This window comes from Trifolium pratense, linkage group LG4 (assembly GCF_020283565.1).
Source record: "Trifolium pratense cultivar HEN17-A07 linkage group LG4, ARS_RC_1.1, whole genome shotgun sequence".
Taxonomy (NCBI): Eukaryota; Viridiplantae; Streptophyta; class Magnoliopsida; order Fabales; family Fabaceae; genus Trifolium; species Trifolium pratense.
Window position 1 is genome coordinate 50,956,868 of NC_060062.1, and position 24,435 is coordinate 50,981,302.

At 34.7% G+C, this 24,435-nt stretch overlaps 2 protein-coding genes across 2 annotated transcripts; both read right to left on the reverse strand.

Annotated features, from left to right (window-relative positions):
* Positions 1–2,218: 2,218 nt before the first annotated feature.
* LOC123882444 (isovalerate--CoA ligase CCL2-like) lies at positions 2,219–6,938 on the reverse strand. The gene is made up of 3 exons (XM_045931302.1): positions 6,647–6,938; positions 4,966–5,190; positions 2,219–4,399 (listed from the first exon to the last, which is right to left on the reverse strand). The coding sequence occupies exons 1-3, from the start codon at positions 6,893–6,895 to the stop codon at positions 2,900–2,902; spliced, it is 1,974 nt and encodes a 657-aa protein (XP_045787258.1). The 5' UTR covers positions 6,896–6,938; the 3' UTR covers positions 2,219–2,899.
* Positions 6,939–20,869: 13,931 nt separating this feature from the next.
* On the reverse strand, positions 20,870–24,410 carry LOC123882445 (isovalerate--CoA ligase AAE2-like). The gene is made up of 2 exons (XM_045931303.1): positions 23,876–24,410; positions 20,870–22,392 (listed from the first exon to the last, which is right to left on the reverse strand). Exons 1-2 carry the CDS (start codon positions 24,194–24,196, stop codon positions 20,890–20,892), a joined length of 1,824 nt encoding a protein of 607 aa, XP_045787259.1. The 5' UTR covers positions 24,197–24,410; the 3' UTR covers positions 20,870–20,889.
* Positions 24,411–24,435: the final 25 nt, after the last annotated feature.

Below are 24,435 nucleotides of genomic sequence, written 5' to 3' on the forward strand. Positions count from 1 at the left end.
TGCGACAGTAAACTTAAGAAATTTGTAGTTTAATTAAGTCAATTTTTTTTTTTACATAGCAAAGTCGTAAAAAGCATGGTAAGTTATCAAATGCATCTAAAGACTTGCACCACTTTTACTTAAACTCAATCCAACGGGATGTGCTGGCCAACGTACTTGTCTGGTCAAAATAATTGGACATTAACTAAAAATATTAGGGCCCGTTTGGTGCGCAGGATAGCATAGTAACAGGATAGGATATAAAACAGGATAAGGATAGGATATGATAACAGCAGGATAACAGTTATACTCAGTTATCATATCCTATGTTTGGTGCACACAAGATAACAAACATGATAACTATTATATTTTGTTTTTAATACATACTTGCTCATAATAATATGATAAGATATATAACATATTTAATTGACAAAATTACTCTTGTAAAACAATTATTATTTTTTTAAAATTATTTTGTAATACTTTGAATTTTATAAATAAAAAATATAAATAAGTAATCAAATAACTTTATATAATTTAAAATAAAAATCATGAGAAAATAATGAAGTTTAATTTTTTATATGAATCATGATTAAATAAATAACTCAATAATATATACATGTTAGATAAGCCAAATAAATATATGATATATCTCATACGTAAATAATAAAACTACTATTACAAAAGAATTATATTTAATTTTTTATAAAATTTAAATTAATATCCCTATTTGTCAATTTTTTAATAATCATTTTACTTAAAAATATTGTAATTTTAGTAAAATTTTAATTTTTTAGAATATATAAATTACAAAATTATGCCTGTGAGAAAATCACATATATATTTAAAAATTAATTATTTTATTATTTATATTTTATTAATTTTATTTTATGTATTTTAAAATATATTTTATAAAATAAATCAGTAATTTTTTTTTCTTCTTATCCTATCCTGCTGGTAACCCAGCTCAAATTCAGGATAAGAATTATAACTAGAGAGACAGGATAGGATAAGCTTCAGGATTAACTTATCATATCCTGCTGTATCATCAAACACTGGATTGCGGCAGGATATGATACAGTTATCCTATCCTGTCTCTTATCCTGTGCACCAAACGGACCCTTAGACAATTATTAAATCCGCCCAGCTATATGCTTAAATATGTCAAATCGACTGAGAAACTCCGGGAGTGGATTGTCTCCAGTGACAATTTCACTGCAGAGAATAAAGTGTGGATCTCAACAGGGGCAGAGCCCCTCATGGGCTGGACAGGGCCATGGCCAGCCCCAATGTTTTTAATTTTTTTTTTCATATACATGTCTTTTAGCGGCGGTTATGATACTATGTCGCGGCGGTTTTAAAACCCCGCTAAATAGTACGTGTAGTTTGTTTTCCTCCAGTTTTGCGGGGGTTTCTATCTCCATTTTTGGACAACCCAAAATTATTGAACTGCTTTCCAGTTTGCGGGGGTTATAAACCCCCTCTATTTGGATTTGTTAGATAATTTATATATGTTTTAAAAATTTTGTAATTTATTTTGTAATAAAGTTCTTAAATTTTTATTTAAAATAGTGTTTTAGTGTATAAAAATTCATGTTTGATCAATCTTTTGTTAATTTTTTTTTAAAGAGATTCATATAATACTATAAACATAAATACAAGAATTAATTAAAAAGAATCAATTTTACACATTAATTGACATAAAATATATTTCATAATATATTTTTAAAATTTATTTATTAAAAATTGTAACGGTTCATCTTTTGACTATTTTTAGATATTCAAATTAGATACACCCTTAAATATGATATGCTTTTAGAATTGAACATGAATGATCTATATGATATAAACTTTCAATCAAACGGTGGATTTTGTAAAATTTGCATTCGTTGAAATGTTATTGAGCGGTGTAACATTACTCGAATGTTACACCGGTGTAATTTGATTCATCCTATATATATATATATATATATATATATATATATATATATATATATATATATATATATATATATTGTTTTTTTAGTAATTTTTTTTTTTTGGATATTCGATTTATATTTATAGCGGCCCGCCCCCATTTTTTAGGCTAGCTCCGCCACTGGATCTCAACCTTTCACTTTTACTTTTTTTTAATTAAACCACTAGCAAATAAAAACAATGAAGGGTGAGGATTTCACCGGAGAAACTTTACATGGGAGACGATCTCCTCCCGAGAAACTCCACATTTCATAAGGGGTTAGCTGAGAAACTTTCAAAATATTAAAGCATAAGAACATATGACATAACAAATATACAATTTTTTTTTAACTGCAAATGTATTATTAAGGAACAAGATAATGTACAAACAATACATCAAAAGACAAAATGATACACAAGAAAAAGAAAGCTCTCAACTAACACATCAAAGAGCAATATAAAAAACAAAGCTAAAGAACAATCCTAAAACTAAATATAGGACAGCTATAAAAACCTGCTCACAAACAAAAGAAGCAAAACAACACCCATTCCACACAAAGTTATAACCTTGCATTACAAGTTTGATAACTGCAAATGCAAAGCAATAGCCTAAAGGACACGACAGACTACCACCGACTCGCAAACCTGCTGACAAACTTACACTCTTCTGTTTCGAAGACAGCCCTTCCAACCACACCAAACACCCAGCAGCAGACATAACAAATATACATTGGTTTTCAAGTCCTTTTTATTTGAAGGAATTTTCCATTAAACAACTTTGTCACACCAAACATGTACTTCTACTGTTCTCATATATAAACAAAAATTCATTTTTCAAGTTCATTGAATAACTGATGTATCTGGTTCATAATATAGATCAGATATAAACCTAGAAAAGGATTTTTGCTTATATATAAGACTAGAGGGAGTATCACTTAATCCGTCTAACAATACTTGTAGTAATTTAAGGATACGACATGTTACTAACTGATAGTACATTTGAAATGCTACTAACAGATGGTACATTTGAAATGCTTCCCAAGGCCTTGGCTTTCTCTCTCAAAACAAACTTTTGGATCTTACCTGTTGATGTTTTCGGCATATCTAGAAAAATGACTGTTTTAGGAGCCATGAAATGCGGCAAACGGTCCCTACAAAAGTTTATTATCTCTTCAACATCTGCATCAAATCCATCTTTCAATTTCAAATATGCACAAGGAGTTTGGCCCCATAGATCATCAGGTCTAGCAACAACTGCAGCCTCGAGAACCGCTGGATGACTATACAATACCGTTTCTACCTCAATCGAGCTGATGTTTTCTCCACCGGATACTATTATGTCCTTCAATCGGTCCTTGATTTCTATGTAACCATCAGAGTGTTTCACGGCAAGATCTCCACTATGAAACCAACCGTCTTTAAAAGCGTCTTCTGTTGCTTTCAAGTCTTTAAAATAACCACTCATCAATGTATTCCCTCTAAACATTACCTCGCCAACCGTTTTTCCATCAGCCGGAACACTTTCCATTGTCGAAGGATCTTTGACATCAATTTCCTCCATCCCTACATGTGGCACACCTTGCCTAGCTTTTATCTTCGATTTTTCTTCGGTCGGTAACATGTCCCACTCAGGTCTCCAAGCACAAAAAGTCCCTGCACCACATGTTTCTGTGAGGCCATACATGTGAGTAATACTAAAACCATTTTCTTCCATCATGGAAAGGATCTGCGGAGGTGGAGGAGAACCTCCTGTTAATACTGATACCTTGTGATTGAACACCTTTCTATCGGACAATGTAGAATTCGCAATCATGTTCAAAACCGTAGGAGCTCCTCCCATATATGTTACTTTATGTTGAACTATATTGTCAAATATGTTTTTTGGAGATACTTTCCTTAGACAAACATTGGTTCCAAATTGTGCTGCCACTCCCCAAGCTAGGCACCAACCATTAGCATGAAACAACGGAACATTCCAAAGATAAACAGGAAATAGGCTCATTTGTAAGAATAGAACCGTTGCGATAGAGTTTAGATAAGCATTTCTGTGACTTAAAACAACTCCTTTAGGCCTAGATGTTGTGCCTGAGGTGTAATTTATACTTATAGGATCTAATTCACTATGTGGCCTCACAATATCAAAATCATTATGTCCAATAGCTAGAAGTTTTTCATATTCATAGCTAATTGAAGTGAAATCAATAGTAGATGTGCAATCAGAGTCCATGATCATGACTAAAATTGGTTTCTTTTTCGCTCTTTCGGTTAGGAGGTCTAATGCTCCTCGAGCGATATCAACTAATTGGTAGTCCACAAAAAGAATCTTTGATTGTGAATGTTCCAATAGGACTGAAACCATATGTGCATCTAGGCGCGAATTAAGAGTACAAAGAATGGCTCCAGCCATTGGTACTGCAAAATGCAACTCGTACATTGAAGGGATATTAGGGGCTAGTGTGGCAACCTGTCGAAAAATAACATGGAATTGCATCAATTATTCATTCACCTTACTAGAAATTATATCATCAAAACCAACTAGCACAATTAAAAGTGAAACACATTTTATAGAAACCGGTGATAAGAATTTGAACAAGCCGATATAATTGTTCCGCAATATGCTATTTAATACAAAATATTGTCAAGTAGTGGCAATCATGGCACCGTAGTTTTGAACAAACCTCTATTTTCCGCTATCATTGACAACACTAATGGAAACATAAATATAAAAGGAAAATAAAGTAGCATCTTGAATATAAGTGGTGTGGTTTTATCCAAATACTACATTTAACAATTACAATATGTGCATGTCTCGTTCTGCGGTAAGAAAAATTGATTTTGCTTAAAAGTTAGTTGAATATAAATGGTTTATGTTTGCATACATTTACATAAAAGTGAGTTAAACAATAGATTTGAGCGTAAAAATCATATTTAGATTCAAAAGCTACAAATCTACCAAAGTGAGTTGAATATGTTATAAGTTGTTGCTATAAGTTCTTGCAAACAATCTCACAAGTGTTTAACACAACTTACCACATCCCCACGGGAAATCCCCAATTGGGTAAGAGAAGAAGCGAGTTTGAGACAACGTTGATGAGTTTGACCCCAATTATAGTTCAAAGAACCATACACAACAGATGTTCTGTCTCTGCAAACATTTGCTGCTCTCTCAAGGAAGTTGATTGGAGACAAAGGAACAGAATTTGCTGAGCAATGAAGTAGACCCTCCATTGATTCCCATGTTCCTGGACCAATGCCCTGCAAAAGTTTACAGGTTTTACATGATTGATGAAGCTTAGAAAAAGATGAATTTGGATTATCTATGTTCAAAAATCCTACATTCATTTCCATTGGGTACAAATATATTGATGTGTCTCAATAACATATCAAATTATTTTCAATTTTTCTATGGATAATCTATATGATATAAACTTTGAATATAATGGTTGGATAATCTAAATTTTTCAAGGATTTGGGTGAGATTGTTGGATGAGTGTTTTTTAAAAGTCTTGATTGAATAACACAAGATTTTTTTATCATAATGAAATCCTACCAATACAATCCCTTAATCTCTCTCTCACATTTCTCTCTCTCAGTATTTTTTTTCCTCCATCTTTTATATTCACTTTTTTTTCTTCATCTTTCTCTGTACATCTTATATCTTTATTAATATTTTGCAATTCTTCTCTCACTCTTCACACATATTTCTTATTTCTACACATCTCCAAATATTTGTTTCTGGAGTGTTATGATCTCGAGTTGAAGATAGATGATTGTTTGCGGCACAAAGACTTGCTATTGGTGATCCTATTAAAGTTTGTGGTCGCTTTGATGGAAAAAATGAGATCTCTGCTTAATATTTTATTGTTGATGTCTATCATATAATTTTAGATGTGTTAGCCTTTACTATTGGTTTTGTGTATTTGTATAATGTGGACCAATATTTTTTTTTTTAAGCAAATCAATATTTTTTTGGTTTTAGATGTTAGTAATTTTATGATTTTTTTTATGACCGGTAATTTTATGAATTTAGTGAGTGTACTATTTTTTCAATTACATTAGTGATACTTAATTTAAATTAAAAAATTGTTTGTATTAAATTATTAAAAGTTAAAATTGTGTATAGTAAATTATGTAACAAAAATTGTGTGTATAAATATTTTCCTTAATAATATTAGCACTCTTTTTTTCATTTATACCACAATTTATATTTATGGTCAATTTACTAAAGAAATTAATATTTTCCTTAATACTGTAATAACATAGTAAGAAATTAAATTACTTTTTCATATGTATTCTGAGGTGATACACTTGATTTTAACTATTTTTCTTAAAAAAATAGCAATCATTAATTATTTTTATCTCTCCTTTTAATTTTCCAATGAATAAACCTTTCGTTTTTTCTTCCTGATTTTTGCCTTAAAAATAAAACCAAAAAAATGCCTTAAAAATATGTATCAATAAATCACTAATCATGCATCAAATTTATTTGTTTATAGATGTACAGTTGATTGTCATCATCGAATATATAATGACTAGAAAATTCATATTTTTTTTATTATCTATAAATAATATGTTGGTATTTTTTTTATAATAGTATGCACATGAATTTGACACTCCACAAAACCCGTGCAACGCATGGGTCAGAGTCTAGTTTTATAATAATAATAATAATAATAATAATAATAATAATAATAATAATAATAATAATTACCTTAATCTCTTGATGAATTGTTCTTCCATTTTGGCTCTGCCTATGCAAATGTGTCTCTACCTTTTGATCTGAGTTGATGCAAGTAATTTTCTTTGTCTTAAGCCTTTGTTGTCTAGTTGCATAATTGGATAAATTGACTTGTGATTGATATTTGTGAAGAAATTGTGGAATTCCAAGAGTATTTGACATTGGTAGAGTAGAAGCCATAAAATTTTGGGTATTTAGCTTATGGCCAAATATTGGTGTCATGTATTTTGTTTCATGTTATTTGTCATTTTGTATTGTGTTCAATAAATATAGATTATTGCCTCAATTGTCAATAATAGTAGTACTAGCTTAATTGCATGTACGGCTAATAGGGTACACCATAGTAAATTTTCTTCGATTGCCATTAATGACTTATGTCTAACCACTATTCTTGAAAAAGTGGTAGTACTTTTTTTTTTAAGCGGTGAATATATTAGGGTATGCTAACCGGTGTCTCGAGGCACTGATTAAGGAAACCAAAAAAAAAATTAAAATTAAAAATAACACCTAATATAAGATGAATAGAGACCCGTAAAACAGTAGCTACAAAATAAATATGTCGTATATAAGGGGAATGTCAATAAAAATACTAAAACAAACACCACCTAATAGAGCTCCACTTATAAGTAAATTTAACTTTTTTTACATTAAAAAATGAATGTATGTGACTTATATTATAGACCACATACATCTATTTTTTAATGTTTCAAAAAAGTAAAATTTGCTTATAAATGTGACCGCATGAAGTATGTTAGTCGCTCCGTCCCAAATCTTTGGTTATTTTAGAGTTTTATACATATATTAAGAAATAAAAAATATTAATAATTTAAATCATTTTTATCCTTATGTTATTACAAAAACATAAAAATTCATTTAATGGATGCTTTTGGTTTTTGTAAGGATACAAATTATAAAACATCATTAATTAACTGTATTTTGGTTTCTTGAAAGAATTAACCAAAATTTTGAAACAAAAGTAAAAAATTAAAAGGATCAAAGATTAGAAACGGAGGGAGTATTATTATATATGAAAGTAAAAGGTTAATTAGTAAAAGGTTAACCAATCAGGACACTATATATTTTTTTCACATCTGTGAATATTGAAACCAGATAAAAAGACTACTCTATATAGCTTTTCACATCTGACATATATTCCGCAAATGTAAAACACTTATGTAACATGTCATTTTTCTACTAGTGCTAGTTAAAGAGCATGGTTATTATTTAGTAAGAAAGATTTACACAAGAAACAGAAGAGTCAATAAAATTAGGAAATTTGATCAATCAAAGAATGACTAATCATACATGGGAGAAAGTGGTTATGATTCCTAAGTGTTAAATGATGTCACATATGATTCTTTTCTTTCTTATTTAAAACTTTTCTTACTAAATAGCATTTTCTATTAAAAAAAAAACACTACAAAATTTACTTACTTTAGTTTTTCTTTTTTTACTTAATGGAGGGTCTAAGACCGGAAAAAAATTACAATAAGACTAGCCCGAAAATACTAATCCAACTTTAGTTTTCTCAACTAGTTCTAGTATCACCTAATATTAAATACTCATTCTCTTGACAAAAAAATAAAATAAATACTCATTCTGTTCCCAAAAGAACACATATCATCCACATATTATCCACTAAAAATCAATTATTATTTGATAAAGAATGATACAATTATAAATAAAATAATTTAAATGAATCCAAAAAAATTGAAAGAATAAAATTGCACTAAAATATGTTATACTTGTACCTTAAGCTATTTTTTAATATAAAATAAAACTCTAAAATTGTCAGTGGGTAGGCAAAGCTACGGTTGTGAGCATTTAAGTAGTCATGGGAGTTAATTGAATTGGAATGAGATGTTTCAATCTGTATCCCCTTGCTACTACAATGATAAAGTAAGATGTGATCCTTGTGCTGTGCTAGCTCTGTTCCATTTTCTCTTGGTACAGACATGGAAGGATCAAGCATTGAGTGCTGGCAGAGGGCCTAATAATAAGTCACAATAAAACACTCTTACATTAAATTGTTTCAAAAATTTGTTTATGCAAAATTGCAAAGTAGATGAAAAAAAGTACACATTTTTTTCTGTCTATTCTAGTTGCTTTGTTTGTTTTTGTGATTTTTTTTGGTTGACCATCAACCATTCTATTCAAGTATGGAAATAATTTCTAGGCTACCTAATTGATGTTATTATATTAGGAATTACTCCATCCGACCTTATTTATAAGTAAAAGTTACTTTTTAGATTCATTGAACAACTGATGTATCTAACGAAGATATAGACTAAATAAATCAGTTGTTCAATGAATCTAAAAAGTAATTTTTACTTATAAATAAGTCCGGAGGGAGCATATGATAGGAGGTGTTAGAGTTTTGAAGTGTTATTAATATTATCAACTTGGGATGTGAGTCCTTCAACTAGTTTGAGATGGGAAATTTTCATTTTAGTTTATCAACAATTAAATAGTCAATTTAGTCTCTCTAAATTATTACTCACTCACCAGTTTAGTTTCTAAACTATACTCGCATCCATCAGTTTAGTCTCTCGATTAACTTTTCTGTTAAATCACTCATTCTCTAAAACCCTAAAATAAAACTACCATTTCTTCTTCCATTCAACCTTCGACATAAACTTCCAAGGACTCACCGCCAAGCACCTTGCTCGCCAACCACCACTCTACTCACCGGCAACTTCCCAGGAATAGATTGTTGTTTCTAAGGCCTTTTGGTGTAGAGGGGCTTTGAGTAGTAAGAATTTTGTTCTCTATGTTTGGTTTCTAGCTCTTCATCGTGCCCTTCTAATGAATATATAGTTTTTTCTTTAAGAAGAATGAGTGTATAGTTTTGATAGTGTTTGCAGGTGTGTTTTAGTGTTGTTTATATACTCTCTCCGACCCAAAATTTTGATCCTTTTAGAGTTATACACGTGGATTAAGAAGTCATAAAGATGGATAAGTTAAGAGAAAATGCATTTAATGAATACTTTAGTTTTTATAAGAATATAAATGGTAAAGTATCATTAATTGTATCTTGGCTTTTTAAAAGGACAAAATTTTGTGACAAAACAAAAAAATAAAATGACCAAAGATTTTGATCCTTATATTATTATTAGATATAACTGAGTGGTTATTTAAATTCAAAGAAAGATAGAACACATGTTAACGAGAGATATAACATCCATTTAGAAAAGTATAGCAATAAATTCCATAGCTTCAACATTCAATTATTACAATCAAATCCTCATTAAATGTTATGAAAATATTTCTTAACAACCCTATCATCAATGCATGTGGATCCATCTAATTCAAGATTTAGGAAATAGGAGTGTCTTCATCACCAGGAGGTGGATAGACATCACGGTCTCAAGCTCAAGAATTTATGTATAACATATGCAATTTTGTACTCCCTCCGACTTTATTTATAGATAAAAATTGTTTTTTAGATTCATTGAATAACTGATGTATTTAGCTTAGATATAGGTTACATACATATTAGTTATTCAATTAATCTAAAAAGTAATTTTTGCTTATAAATAATGGCGGAGGGAGTACGTGTTAAAACAATTAAAAGTAGTGATTTTTTTATTTAAAATAATAATTATTTGTTAAAAATTTATATATTTAATATAAACTGTATAAATTTCAATACAAATTTACTATTTTTTTTTATTTTTTAATATGTGCAAATTTATATATGATAGAAATACTCATTATAGTTTTACACTTTAATATTGGTGTTGATATTATTTTTTAGCCGCCATGATTAGGTTTACTATCCAATCACCAAATTTATTTTCTTAAATTTATTTTTAAGCCGTCATGGTATAGTACATCACATACAAGCATAAAATTCAACATCGGTGAAAAAGAAAAAAGGATGAATTTGCAACAACTTCACAACATTTAAGTTAATAATATAAAATGATATGTTTTTGCCTACAAATGACAAAATTTAAGTGACATGAATACTTGTGCCTCAAGATTTGAATTGTTGAGGACATGCTCATTGGTTGAATTTGTAGCTGTCGCAGGTGAAACATAACTTATCGGTATAAATCAAACGAACACCGCAACAAGAAGGAAAATCAATATATAGAACACGTACCACACCAAGATAGAAAATAAAATAAACAAGTCAAGACGAAAAATCAAACAGCGTTGTACTTGAACTAGGCGTTCAGAAATGGATTATGCTGGTTGAGTCGACTTCTGAACTGCGACGTCTCGGCTAGTGGTAGAGTGATGATGGTGGAGAGCTTGACGATTCCGGCCTTGGTATGTTGGGGGCAAGGGTACCTGCAGTCATGTTAGCACTCTGACGCTCATGTTAGTGCATGAAAGAGGTTTAAAGAGTGTAAATGAAGGCGCATAATGGCATCCCTAAGGATTGATGTACGAGTGTTTATACATGAGAGGATATTAGGGTTTACATTACCGTGGGGTCCCTCACGTAGAGTGGATCTTCCACAGATAACACTTGTATTGTCATTTTGTACGAGCACTTGAGGACGGTTTAGGCTCTTCACCTTTAGTCTGTGCTCGTTTGTATGTTCGTCGTGGTCACGTTGCCACATGTTTGTTATTATCCCATTTTTATGAGTCTTCTCGTATGTTAGACTTTTAGCAGATCCAGAACACCACTGAAACAACAAAATTACCTAAAGAAACAAAAAATAAAAACCAAACATATGTAGAACGAATAACCATATGGGTGATTTCGGGTCAAAGAATGACCGAAAAGCACCCTTTCCGGTGAGCAAAGAAGAAAAGAGTTGGAGAGAAGTTGGAGCTTCTCTCTAAAAAAACTAAGACTAGCAATCATGATTGAGGGTTGGGGCAGTGGGGTCAACTGACCCCATTTTCCTATTATATTTTTAGTTAAAATTTATATATTTATGCAATGTGACCCCATTTATAAGACACTATTGTCTCCATATAGTCAATTCATTCGCTACAACAAATTATAAAATTAATAAAAAAACACTAATTAGTGCCTTAAGAGTATTGATTAAGAAACTAAAAGAAGTAACTTTGTATAAAAAAATTATAATTATTATATGGGTCAGGATCAAATGACACTAACTAGTTTGATACCAAATGTTACATCTCTCAATAACATTTTAACCGATATAAATTTTATAAAATCCATCGTTGGATTGAAAATTTATATCATATAGATCATTTGTGTAAAATTTCAGACACATTCAAAATCATTTGATATGTTATTGAGAAACATCAAAATTAATAGTTTGATTTTTTTTCTATATGCCGTTAATTCTTTTCAAGGCTTAACATTATATATCTTTAATTTCAATACAATTTTTTATGAAAATTTCGATACAATTTTTTGTTGCGTGGATTAAGAGAAAATTTTGTTACGATATTAAACTAGAACTAGAACAACCGGCCACTCTGGAACATAGAAAAGCAGAGCTTGATAAGAATTCCAATATAGCAAGCACTACATCCTTAAAGATTAATTAGGTTAGATCCATCATCAAGTTCAAAAAATTATTATCCAAATATTTTGATTTGTGGACTTTTTAAGTCTATTGGATTTTTGTATTTAGTTTCTATTTGTGGTAATAACAAACATATATTAGTTTTTAAAATAAGTGTTATAATTGTCAAAAAGAAAGTGCTATAAGATTTTAAGGGTAAAAAAATAAATTATTTTTAAAATATCTCCCCTCTCCTTGTGAACCAAACACATATTAAGTAAAAATTTCTCACCTCCCCTCCCCCTCTTTTGAACCAAACATAAATATTATCCTCCCCTCCCCTCACTTCCCCTCCCCTCCAATAAAATTCCTCCCCTTCCCTCCCCTCGCCTCCATCTATTTCGAACCAAACAGACCCAGTATTTTTATAAAAAAATATTTTACCCGGAACCCAATTTTTTTTATGGGTTTTTCACTTTTGAAATTCATATCCACCCAATTGTCCGACCCAACCCACTTTTTTGGGTTGGATTGGGTGGGTTTGACTGGGTTGATCGGATTTGCTCAATCCATGTACACCCCTAGTATTGTCAAAAGACATGACAATTTTCACTAAACTAACCTTATCTACGTCGTAAATGACATTCATTTTAAAACAAATTTTCTTTGCTAAAGGACACTCATTTGAAATGGATAGAGTATTATTGTCCTTAGAGTTAATTTTCCTTACGTATTAAATAGGGCCGGTTTTGGGCCAGGACTACCAGGCCTCCAGCCCAGGGCCACAAAAAAATGGGCCACAAAAAAAAATTGGTAATAGGTAGTAATATTAGAGGGGTTTAAGTAGCAACAATAATGGCCCATCAAAGCATAATTAGACCAACAAAAAAGAAATCTTAAGGCAAGGCAGCAGGCATCTTTCTATTTCATGGTTTCACCTCTTTCGCTTTCACCATGTTTTTTTTTTTGAAGAAGCTAAAATGAGATATATTAACAAACAGCCTGCTCAGCACAAGATGTGCCAAAGTAGACTAAAAAGTTTACAACATGTCACATAAAGAAAAGCCAACCAAAACAAAACAGATCATACAAGACCCAGACATAATAAAGGACTAGACCCCCATCTATGGTAGTTTGAGACTAAAGTAAAACTCATCGTCTTCAACCACCGATAAGAAAAAAGCTTGATCTTGTCCAACATCTGATGCAAAGTACTAGATGAGCCGCTAAACACTCTATGGTTTCTCTCTGTCCACACTACCCAAACACTAACCAACCAAATAAGCTGCAAAAAAGACCGTCGCGCTCTAGATCCATCAGCTGAAGAAGTAAACTGAACAAAGTGATCCCGAATAGACGTAGAAACTATCGGAGAGTTGTCAATCCAAGTGCAAACAAGAGTCCAGAAGGAGCCAAATGTGCTACATGAGATGAATAAGTGATGTGCCGATTCGGCCTCCCCACATCCAGATACACAAAAGTGAGCTGCAGGAGATAAGATGCCTCGAATAACCAGATTTGTCTTCGTGGGTAACCTGTCACGCAAAAGACGCCAAGCCAATACGGACACCTTTAAAGGAACCTGACGGTGCAAAATGAGGTGCTCCGCATCATCCATAGTAACCAAGTCAATAGCCGTCAAAAACTGATATGTTCCCCGTACAGTATAGCCTGTATCAGGGTCTAACCTCCACTGCCACCTATCGGGAGACTGTGCCTGCAATGAAATGTTAGATAATAAAATCTGACACTCCCTCAATAACTCCTCCTCCCATGCCCTCAACGACCTCCGCCACACCCAAGCCTCCCCATCAAACCCCCACCCTAAAGAGAACATCTCAACTACCGAACAGATTTTGGTCTCAACCAAATCAAACAGACGCCCGAACCTCTCACGCAAAGGAGTCTCACCCATCCAGGGATCAATCCAAAAAAGAGTATCGGATCCATCCCCCACCCTCCTAACCACATGATCCCCGAACCAACTACCTCCTGACCCCTCACCACCCTCCCTAATACTCGCTATCTCTCGCCACCACACCGACCCTTGCCTCCCTCCAACTCGCAAACTCCCTCCCTCTACCCCATATCGAGCTGCCAACACTCGAAACCACAGCCCTTCTCTATCCACCAACATCCTCCAACACCATTTACCCAAAAGGGCCAAATTAAACTCCCTCAACTGCCTAACCCCCAAGCCACCATACTCCTTTCGCAAACAAATTGTTTTCCAGTTAACCCAAGCAATTTTCCTAGAATCCTCACAACCCCCCCAAAAAAATTAATTAAAATAGATTCAATAGAGGAAATAATACCTGAGGGAGCTTTGAAGAAGGATAGAGCATAGACAGGTAAAGAGGTCAAGACAGATTTCAGAAGAACCAGACGACCACCAAAAGCAAGAAAGCGACTCTTCCACCTAGATAAACGATTCTTTAAACGAGCCACCACCGGTTCCCAAAAAACTAGTCGCCTCGAATCACCCCCAATATGAAGACCCAAATAAAGGAAAGGAATCTTTCCCACCCTACAACAAAGAGCCGACGTAGCCTCGCCTAACCAGGAATCAGGAATATTTACCCCAACAAGCATGCTTTTGTGAAAATTAACCTTTAGGCCAGACAAAGATTCAAACAGCACCAGAACAGCCCTCAACGCCCTAACATTAGCCCAACTCTTTTCCCCCATAAGTAGAGTATCATCCGCAAATTGAAGATGCGACACCGAAAGAGAATTTGACACCCCAACTTTAAATCCCGTAAACAAGTTGCGCCTTACCATTGCCTCCATCAACACATTCAGACCCTCGGCAGCCAACAAAAAAAGAAAAGGAGATAACGGATCACCTTGTCTAAGACCCCGTTCCAAAGGGAATTCATCAGTTGGGCTACCATTAACAAGAACAGATGCCGTAGTTGTACCCACACACTCCTTAATCCACTTCCGCCATAGGGTTGGAAACGACATTCTCTCCATGACCTTATCCAAATATCCCCAATCCACCGAATCATAGGCTTTCTCAAAATCTACCTTGAAAAGCATAAGTTCTTTTTTAGACTTTCGGGCCTCATCCACTACCTCATTCGCAATAAGAATTTCATCCAAAATTTGCCTATTTTTAACAAACGCCGTTTACAATTAGGCCAAGTCAAGCACCACTCCTCAGAAAGCAGGAACCTATCCAACCTACTCATCGAGAGACCATCCCCTCTAAACCAAGTAAACTTACGCCCAATCAATGGGAGGTCGACGAAATTGTTATTGTCGATAAACTGACTAAAAGGAATGTGATCCAGACTGCGTTGACTCCCCCTAGAAGAGCGACGTTCCTCCAATTGTTTAACAGCATTAAAATCCCCACAAACGCACACCCTTTTCCTTCCCATCTCTTGAATCCGCGCCGATAGGGAGCCCCACAAACCTTGCTTTGCCCCATCATCACAAGGCGCATAGACATTTGCCAATATGAACTCTTCACCAGACTGAATAAATCTACCACTACACCACAAGACATGTTCGTAGCTCTCAGTCGACCACACGTCCACCTCAGAGGAATCCCATAGCATTAGCAGCCCCCCCGAAGCCCCAACCGAAGGGCGATAGGAGAACGCATGATGAGAACTATCCCATAAAGACGAACTAAGAAAATCATCACAAGACTGAAGCTTAGTCTCTTGGATACAAATAATAAAAGGTTTCAGTTCCCCCACCAACTTACGAACCTCCTTCCTCTTCTCCATCCCACCCAACCCTCTTACATTCCAAGAAATAATCTTCATTAAAAACACTCTCCCCCCCCACACTCACACACACACCACAACCCTAGCACTCTGCCTCCTTCCGAGCTCCCTTCCCCTTCTGCGAGCTTGAAGGCCCCTTCTTAACTCTGCATGCCCTAGAAAGAACATTAAACAAATTCACATTATCGCCCTGAAACTTGACTCCGATAGTCTTCCCTAACCCCCAAATATCATCCACTGCCATCTGCTCAGTTCCTTGCATAGCCACCCAATTCTACCAATCATTATTGACCGAAGACGATGAAGATGACTCGGCTGAAGAAGCACGACGGCTCATCGAACAGGACCGATTGACGTTGTCCCCTCCTCTACGCCGTCGGACCTGCTTTTTTAAAGCTTTTAGAGTCGCACAACGATCTTTGGGAGGGAGCCTAGCGACTTTTTTAATGATGTGAAGCGGATGACGGAGCAACCCACTTTCCTTCCTTCTTCTAGGATCTTTCTGACTAACTTTTTGCTGCCTCGCACCAAAAAGGGCGCCCTTCATCCTTCTCTTGCTTGCCGAGAAAATAACCCCTACGTCCCCATGATTACAATCATGTAACCATTCTAAACTCCAAGACCCCGATAAAACAGAGCGATTCGCCTTTGGAGGACAAGAATTAGTGCGCTTTCCGCTAAGCGTAATCCTGTCACTGCCCCTAACTTCCACTGCAGCATTTCGATTAACGGGTCGCTCCTGAGCATCTGACACATAAGGAGATCCACTGCTTCTAATGTCAATAGTCTCCCTTGGTGGGCAAAGCGAAGACTCCACGTAACCACAATCAGGGCTAACGGTTTCCGTAACTTGCGCAACCTTCCTTCCTTCTTCCCCCTCAACATTAAGATTACCTTCTGGCATAGCCGCCAACTCCACATCAACATTACCTTGAAGACCTTCGCTAACCTCTTCATCAATTCCTTTCACAATACTCTCAATTACTGCATCAACATTGCGTCGGTCTTCAAGGTCAACGTGCCCCTCTTCAAACTCAAAATGTGATGCCTCCGTCTCACTCTCCTCCACAAAGAGACAAGTGTCCTCCCCCAAAGCAAACCCCCATTCCTCTACTATATTAATATCCACCTTTAGGCCATCCACCATCGCTTTCACCATGTTACTTCATGTCAACGTCTTTCTCATCCTCCCTTCACTGAATCACCGTAGATTTTTCCGTCACCGCACCGCGCTGCTGATACTCTGGTGACAAATGCAGCCACCGCTCTTAACAAAATGATATTCTCCTCTCTCTCAACAATGCCAATATTTTAAGACTGGAGATCTTCACTTGGATTCAGATGTTAAATTTTGGAGTTGTTTGTTTGAATTTCAAGTGATGCTACAAACAAAAAACAAAGTCTGGAATATTAACTTTGGACAGTAAAAACAGCGTACATTTCTCTTTTTCTAGGACCCTGAAGGATCATGATAGGGCCTGGTTTCAACCCAATCATGCATAACTTATAACACAAAATGATAGGGCCTGATAAGCGCTTATATGATAAGCATTTATATATAGGCTAATTATATATCTATTTCTATAATACAAAATGAAATGAAGTTAAATTATTTTTGTATATGCTATAAAATGTTTTCAAGCTATTTTAGAATACTTATAAAAATAAGCCAATTTTTTTTTTTAATAAAAATGTCAAAAAAAGTTATAACAAATGTTATAAGTTGTTTTCTTAAATTATTCTCAAAAAGTCTCACAAAACTTATATCATTGGATAAACTCGAATAAGTCAATCCAAACAACCTATGTATTTGTCAAGTGAGCTGGTAAATTCATCGAATCTCTTTAAGCGCTCGACCACTACATGTTACCTACGTCAAGGGCGCGTGACGTATTTTCCTCTTAAAGGTAACTATTGTCTTAGACTAGTCATTTCACATACACAAATATGAACCGTACGATCAAGATGAGACGGTCAGAAAGCCGACTGCACACTTGCACGCAGTCGATGACCACATAAAATCCAAATCCCACATACACCATCACATAAATTTGTTAGTAGTTTGATTTGGTTTGTGCATTCTCATCACACATTATTTATGAAATGACACTAAATTATCATTCTCCAAATGGAAAATAATTTTTTTGCATCTTTTACATCTTGTTTACTCAAATATATAGTTTTTATTAATTGTTTACTGCAAGTATAGCAATTGTTACAAAGCATCTAACCTAGTCTAGATTTGTCTAAGAGAGGAATAGTTATAGAATTTTGGATGAAAAAGAAACCATACAGATTGATATATATGACACTGGATTACAATGTAATCCTTTGATGTAATGACGATCATCGATGAGGAATCAGGATCATTTATAAACACAATATAATTCGTAATTTTGTTCTTCTTCTTTCGCAAAGCAAGCACAATGCTCTTCAAGCAGTTTCAAGTAGTTGGCAGTCTTCCAAAAGGATCTTTGGCTAATTGGCTTGTGAATTCTCGAGCAAGACTGAAACCATAGCTGCGTCTAGCTAGGCGTTAATTAAGGGTACAAAGAATAGCTCTGACCATTGGTACTGCTGCGAAATGCAGCTCATACATTGCAGGAACTTTAGCTGCTATAGGGTGGCAACCTGTTAAAAAATAACATGAAATGGCATCCGTGATTCATTTAGCTTAAGGACTTTCATTAATATTCAACGCCGACATAACACTACTACATGTGATTATGTCCAATTATTTCTTTTTATCAAATCATTACTTGTGTTCAATTATTCAGTTTGTGGTCTCATCATAATAAAACGATGCATATAACGACGCCGTGTTTAGTGTCTGCGTCAGTGCTTCATAGTCAAGTTACGCCACAACTAGTCATAGAAATGACATTAATGTACTCCATCCACTACCTACTCCACGAGAGACCTGCTATTTGCACACACATGCATTTTGGCTGACATGTATTCCACGCCGTAGCAAATACAAGAGCGAGGGAGTGTGCAAGCAAGCAAACCGAGTAGAGAAATATATTATTTAAAAAATAAAAATCGTATCCGAAGTGTATGTCCTATGAAATACGTTGTCGCCTTGTCGGGTGTTTGAATTTATATGTTTACAAAAACATTTCCCATAACATAAATAACAACTCTTGAACAATGAAAGCAAATATTGTTTTTCCATGAATTTTATTTCCCTTGTCCATAGAGAGAGTAAATTAGTGATGCACATCACATGAACAAGTACTATAGTATGTTCTGAGAATAAAACTTTAGTAGTAAAGAAGATATGACTAAGCTCTCTTTCTAAGCATATTTACTAATCTTTAACCGGAGAGTCTCTAAATGGATTTCGTAGCCTCGAAGAAAAGCTTTCATGGATGGATGTTCTCTGATGTATATCTGTATAAATGCTTTGGATGTTAGGCGGGCCTATATATGAATATTAAGATGGATCAACTGTTTGATGCGATCATGGATGTACTTTTGTTGGAGAATCAACTTCCTTATCTTGTACTGAAGCTGTTGTGTTGTGGATTAATGACAACGAGAATGAATTGCAATGCATCATGAAGCGTTTGCTCAGATATCATCTGCATTTGAGTTTGAGTCTACCACATCAAGAAGAAGAAGAAGAAGAAGAAGAAGAAGAAGAAGAAGAAGAAGAAGAAGAAGAAGAAGAAGAAGAAGAAGAAGAAGAAGAAGAAGAAGAAGAAGAAGAAGAAGAAGAAGAAGAAGAAGAAGAAGAAGAAGAAGAAGAAGAAGAAGAAGAAGAAGAAGAAGAAGAAGAAGAAGAAGAAGAAGAAGAAGAAGAAGAAGAAGAAGAAGAAGAAGAAGAAGAAGAAGAAGAAGAAGAAGAAGAAGAAGAAGAAGAAGAAGAAGAAGAAGAAGAAGAAGAAGAAGAAGAAGAAGAAGAAGAAGAAGAAGAAGAAGAAGAAGAAGAAGAAGAAGAAGAAGAAGAAGAAGAAGAAGAAGAAGAAGAAGAAGAAGAAGAAGAAGAAGAAGAAGAAGAAGAAGAAGAAGAAGAAGAAGAAGAAGAAGAAGAAGAAGAAGAAGAAGAAGAAGAAGAAGAAGAAGAAGAAGAAGAAGAAGAAGATAGCGTACAAGTATTAATACCGAATGAGTCAGAGTTACCAATTCATCTTCTTGATCTACAGCGTATACAAATTAATTATTACTCTCAATGCATATTACTTATGTCTAAGAAAAGAAAATTCTCACATATACCACTGAGTTTGAAACTTATGTTTGTATCAGGAGCTTAGCATACCTTTGTCTATCCACAATTTTATACTATTTTATACAACACATACTCAGTATTAAACTCTCTAAAAAGAAGGTAATTCTTAAACAAACACTCTAACTATTCAGGCTTGTGTTCGGTGGGTCCAGCTCTGGCGGAGAAGTCATCCGGTGAGTATTTCATCTCTACCTGGGGTAGTGACGAAATTGTTTCCTTGAGACTGAAACCGCAACAAAGGGGAACTTGCCTCGTTCAATTAGAGATTTATTCAGCTTAGCCAAATAAAAAAAAATTAACCCTTTGGTTTATAGGGAAAAGGTTCCTATAATGCCGGTGAGGATTGCCTCACGCCCAGCACTATTGGGCATAAATGTGGCCCAATAACAGGTGGCCCAACAGATTTTGGAGAGACTCTGATACCATCTTAAAATTGGGTGTTGGGCCTAACTCAAACCTACAAAACCGACTTGTAAAGTGAGGATTGCCTCTCACTTATAACCTTGTTCAGGCCAATTCACATCCGATGCGGGACTTCAATTCTTAACACATTTTATTAGTCATCCAATTCAACCGCGATTCAATCGAATGAACTAAATGAATCATGACGCAGAGGTTTCACTGGTTTGACCTCTGGTCCAGTTTTTAAAACAATACTCATCAAATTGTGATGTCAAATTAATTTTTAGTTTCTGTATAGGGTCATAGAGTAGCCATAGTTATGGATTCATGTGAATCTTTCATTCATCATTCAACTATATTATTTACAATGAAAATGAAATTTCATGTTGAACACTTTTCTTATTCATTATTCCTAAACTTACTTGAACAATCAATAACTTTTTCACAATTCAAGGGGTTGGATATAGATATACTTCCCAAAGCCTTTGCTTTCTCCCTTAGAATATACTTTTGTATCTTCCCTGTAGAAGTCTTTGGCATATCTAGAAAAATGATTGTTTTAGGAGCCATGTAATGCGGCAAATGTTCCCTACAAAATGCAATTATTTCTTGAGCATCTTCATCAAAACCGTCTTTCAATTTCAGAAAAGCGCAAGGAGTTTGACCCCAATGATCATCCGGTCTAGCAACAACCGCAGCCTCAAGAACAGCCGGATGGCTATACAAAACAGTTTCTACCTCAACCGAGCTAATGTTTTCTCCTCCAGAGACTATTATGTCTTTCAACCTATCCTTAATTTCTATGTAGCCATCAGAATGTTTCACAGCTAAATCCCCACTATGAAACCAACCACCTTTGAAAGATTCTTCTGTTGCTTTCAAATCTCTAAAATAACCGCTCATCACTGTATTGCCTCTAAACATTATCTCGCCAACCGTTTTTCCATCCGCTGGAACACTTTCCATAGTTTCAGAATCTTTGACATCAATGTCCTCCAACCCTACATGAGGCACACCTTGCCTAGCTTTCATCTTTGATCTTTCTTCAGGAGGCAACATATCCCACTCAGGTCTCCACGCACAAAAACTCCCCGGACCATACGTTTCTGTCAAGCCGTAAAGATGAGAAACGCGAAAACCAATTTCTTCCATCTTAGAAAGGATCTGCGGTGGTGGAGGAGAACCACCTGTCATAACTAAAACCTTGTGGTTGAGTGGCTTTCTATGAGTCGACGCGGAATTCAAAATCATGTTAAGCACAGTAGGAGCTCCTGCCATGTGTGTCACCTTATGTTGAATTATATTGTCAAATATGTTCTTTGGAGATACTTTTCTTAAACAAATATTTGTGCCAAATTGCGCTGCGACTCCCCAAGGGAGACACCAACCGTTGCAATGGAACAACGGAACATTCCAAAGATAAACAGGAAAGATGTCCATTTGAAAGAGTAGAACTGTTGCTAAAGAGTTTAGATAAGCACCTCTATGACTGTAAACAACTCCTTTAGGCCTAGATGTGGTGCCTGAGGTGTAATTTATACTTATAGGATCCCATTCACTTTGCGGTTTCACAATTTTGAAACCATCGTGTCCAACTTCCATTAGCTTCTCATACTCGTAATTGATTGGTGTAATGTCGATCGGAGATGAGCAATCAGAATCAGTAACTAAGACTATAACCGGCAATTTTGTTCCTTTTTTGCGAAGCAAGTCCAATGCTCCTTGAGCAATTTCAAGTAGTTGGTAGTCAGCAAAAAGGATTTTTGCTTGTGAATGCTCGAGCAGTATTGAAACCATAGCTGCATCCAAACGCGAATTAAGGGTACAAAGGATGGCTCCGGCCATTGGCACTGCAAAATGCAGCTCATACATTGCAGGGACATTAGGTGCTAGGGTGGCAACCTGTTAAAGAAATAACATTAAATAGCATCAATGATTCATTTAGTTTAAGGGCTTTCATCAAAGCCAATTAGTGCGGTAAAAAGTGCAGTACAATTTAAAGAAACATCTATACCAGACAGCGTAGAAGAAAAATAAAGTAGCATCCAAAAAGGGGTAATATTTAAATGCAAAATAGAATCATGCACTATGTAGCAGCGACACCGACACAACACTACTACATGTGGCTACTTTCAATTATTCTATTTTCTCAAATTATTATCGGTGTTCGATTATTCAATTTATAGTCCCACTATATTGAAACCATACATACTAATAATCATACAAAACCTAACGGCCAAAATATTTCATAGCAAAGTATGCATAATTATACAAAAGTTCATAACCAAAATATTTAGTAGCCAAATGTTTTTGCAATGTTTTTTGGTTATGAATGCATTATGTGTTGTTTTTATTTTTTAAACAAAGAAAGACGCAAAATATTTGTTTTTTTTTTAAATAAGACAGAAAAAATAACGTCATACTACTGTCATAATTTGACCGAAAAATATAGAAATTTTGTTAATATTTGATATTCGTGGATCTCCGCGGGAACCGTGGGGATCTGTGGGGATGGAGACAAATATTCTACCGTGGGGACGGGGGTGGAGGTAAAATCTCCCCCGCATGCACTTTGGTGCGGGGAACGGGGAAGCTTCCCCCACACATTCCCTACCCCGTTGGCATCCCTACATACATATGTCAATGTCGTGTCCGGTGTTTGTGTTAGTGTTTCATAGTCATGCAGGCCACAATTAGCCAAAGAAATGACATAAGTATACTCCACAACTTTTCTTATACTAGTACTACCCTAGAATGTATAGAAGAAGAAAAACAACTGAAATTCTGTAATTTAAGTAACTGCGTCAACCAAAAGGCTATCCCTTCACCTAAAGTTTATAATTCTTTTTGTTTCTTGTATTAGTTTTTCTGTTACTGGAATTTGAAATTACAACTCCAAATTGTAGCTCAATTTAAAATTCCAACTCTACTTCATGAAACATTTCTTTTCCCAGACCAATGGCCCGTTTAGATTTACTTATTTTTGAGCTTATGCAAATAAATATGCTTTTATGTATTATCATAAGCTTATCAATGTAGTTTATGATAAAACAGCTTATGAAAATACAATTTTCGTTAGTGAGAACTTATGAATTAACATAAAAACTTATTTATTTGCATAAGTCATTTATCATAAGCTCGAAAATAAGTCAATCCAAACGGCCCTGATAGTGATAGGAATACAACTATTTAATTCAAGGTAATTAAACAGTTCAATTAAGTGCTTATTTCTACAACAAAAGATAAAATAAATCCAAACTATTTTCATATAAACTAAGCAGTTAATAAACAATATTATATCGATGAGTTGACAACTTGCGAACATGTTATATGTTGTTTCTATAAGCTCTCACAAACAATCTCAGAAGTGTTTAACACAACTTACCACATCTCCACGGGAAATCCCCAATTGGGTAAGAGAAGAAGCAAGTTTGAGACAACGTTGATGAGTTTGACCCCAATTATACTTCAAAGAACCATACACAACAGATGTTCTGTCTCTACAAACCTTTGCTGCTCTTTCAAGGAAGTTGATTGGAGACAAAGGAACAGAATTTGCAGAGCAATGAAATAGACCCTCCATTGATTCCCATGTTCCTCCATCAGAGTTCTTAGAAAAGTTTGAAAATTTGCTTGAGTATATGTTTGTTGATCTGAAATGAGTTAGAGATCGAGTCCAATGCATGATCTTGAAGATGTAGTTCATGGTGAGAGCCGTTAGGGTAAGTAACCACACAGTTGATGACTTGATGTTTCAAAGTGTGTGAGAATTTCAACTATCTAAGAGCTTATGAATTTACATTGAAGTGGGGTACAATTCTGACAATGATATTGTGTGAAAATAAATAAATTCCGACAATGATATGTGTGTTTTTAGCGGAAGTCAAACGAACAAGATTGTATTTTGTGAAACTAATGATAATTTTAACGATGAGGTGCTTTTGG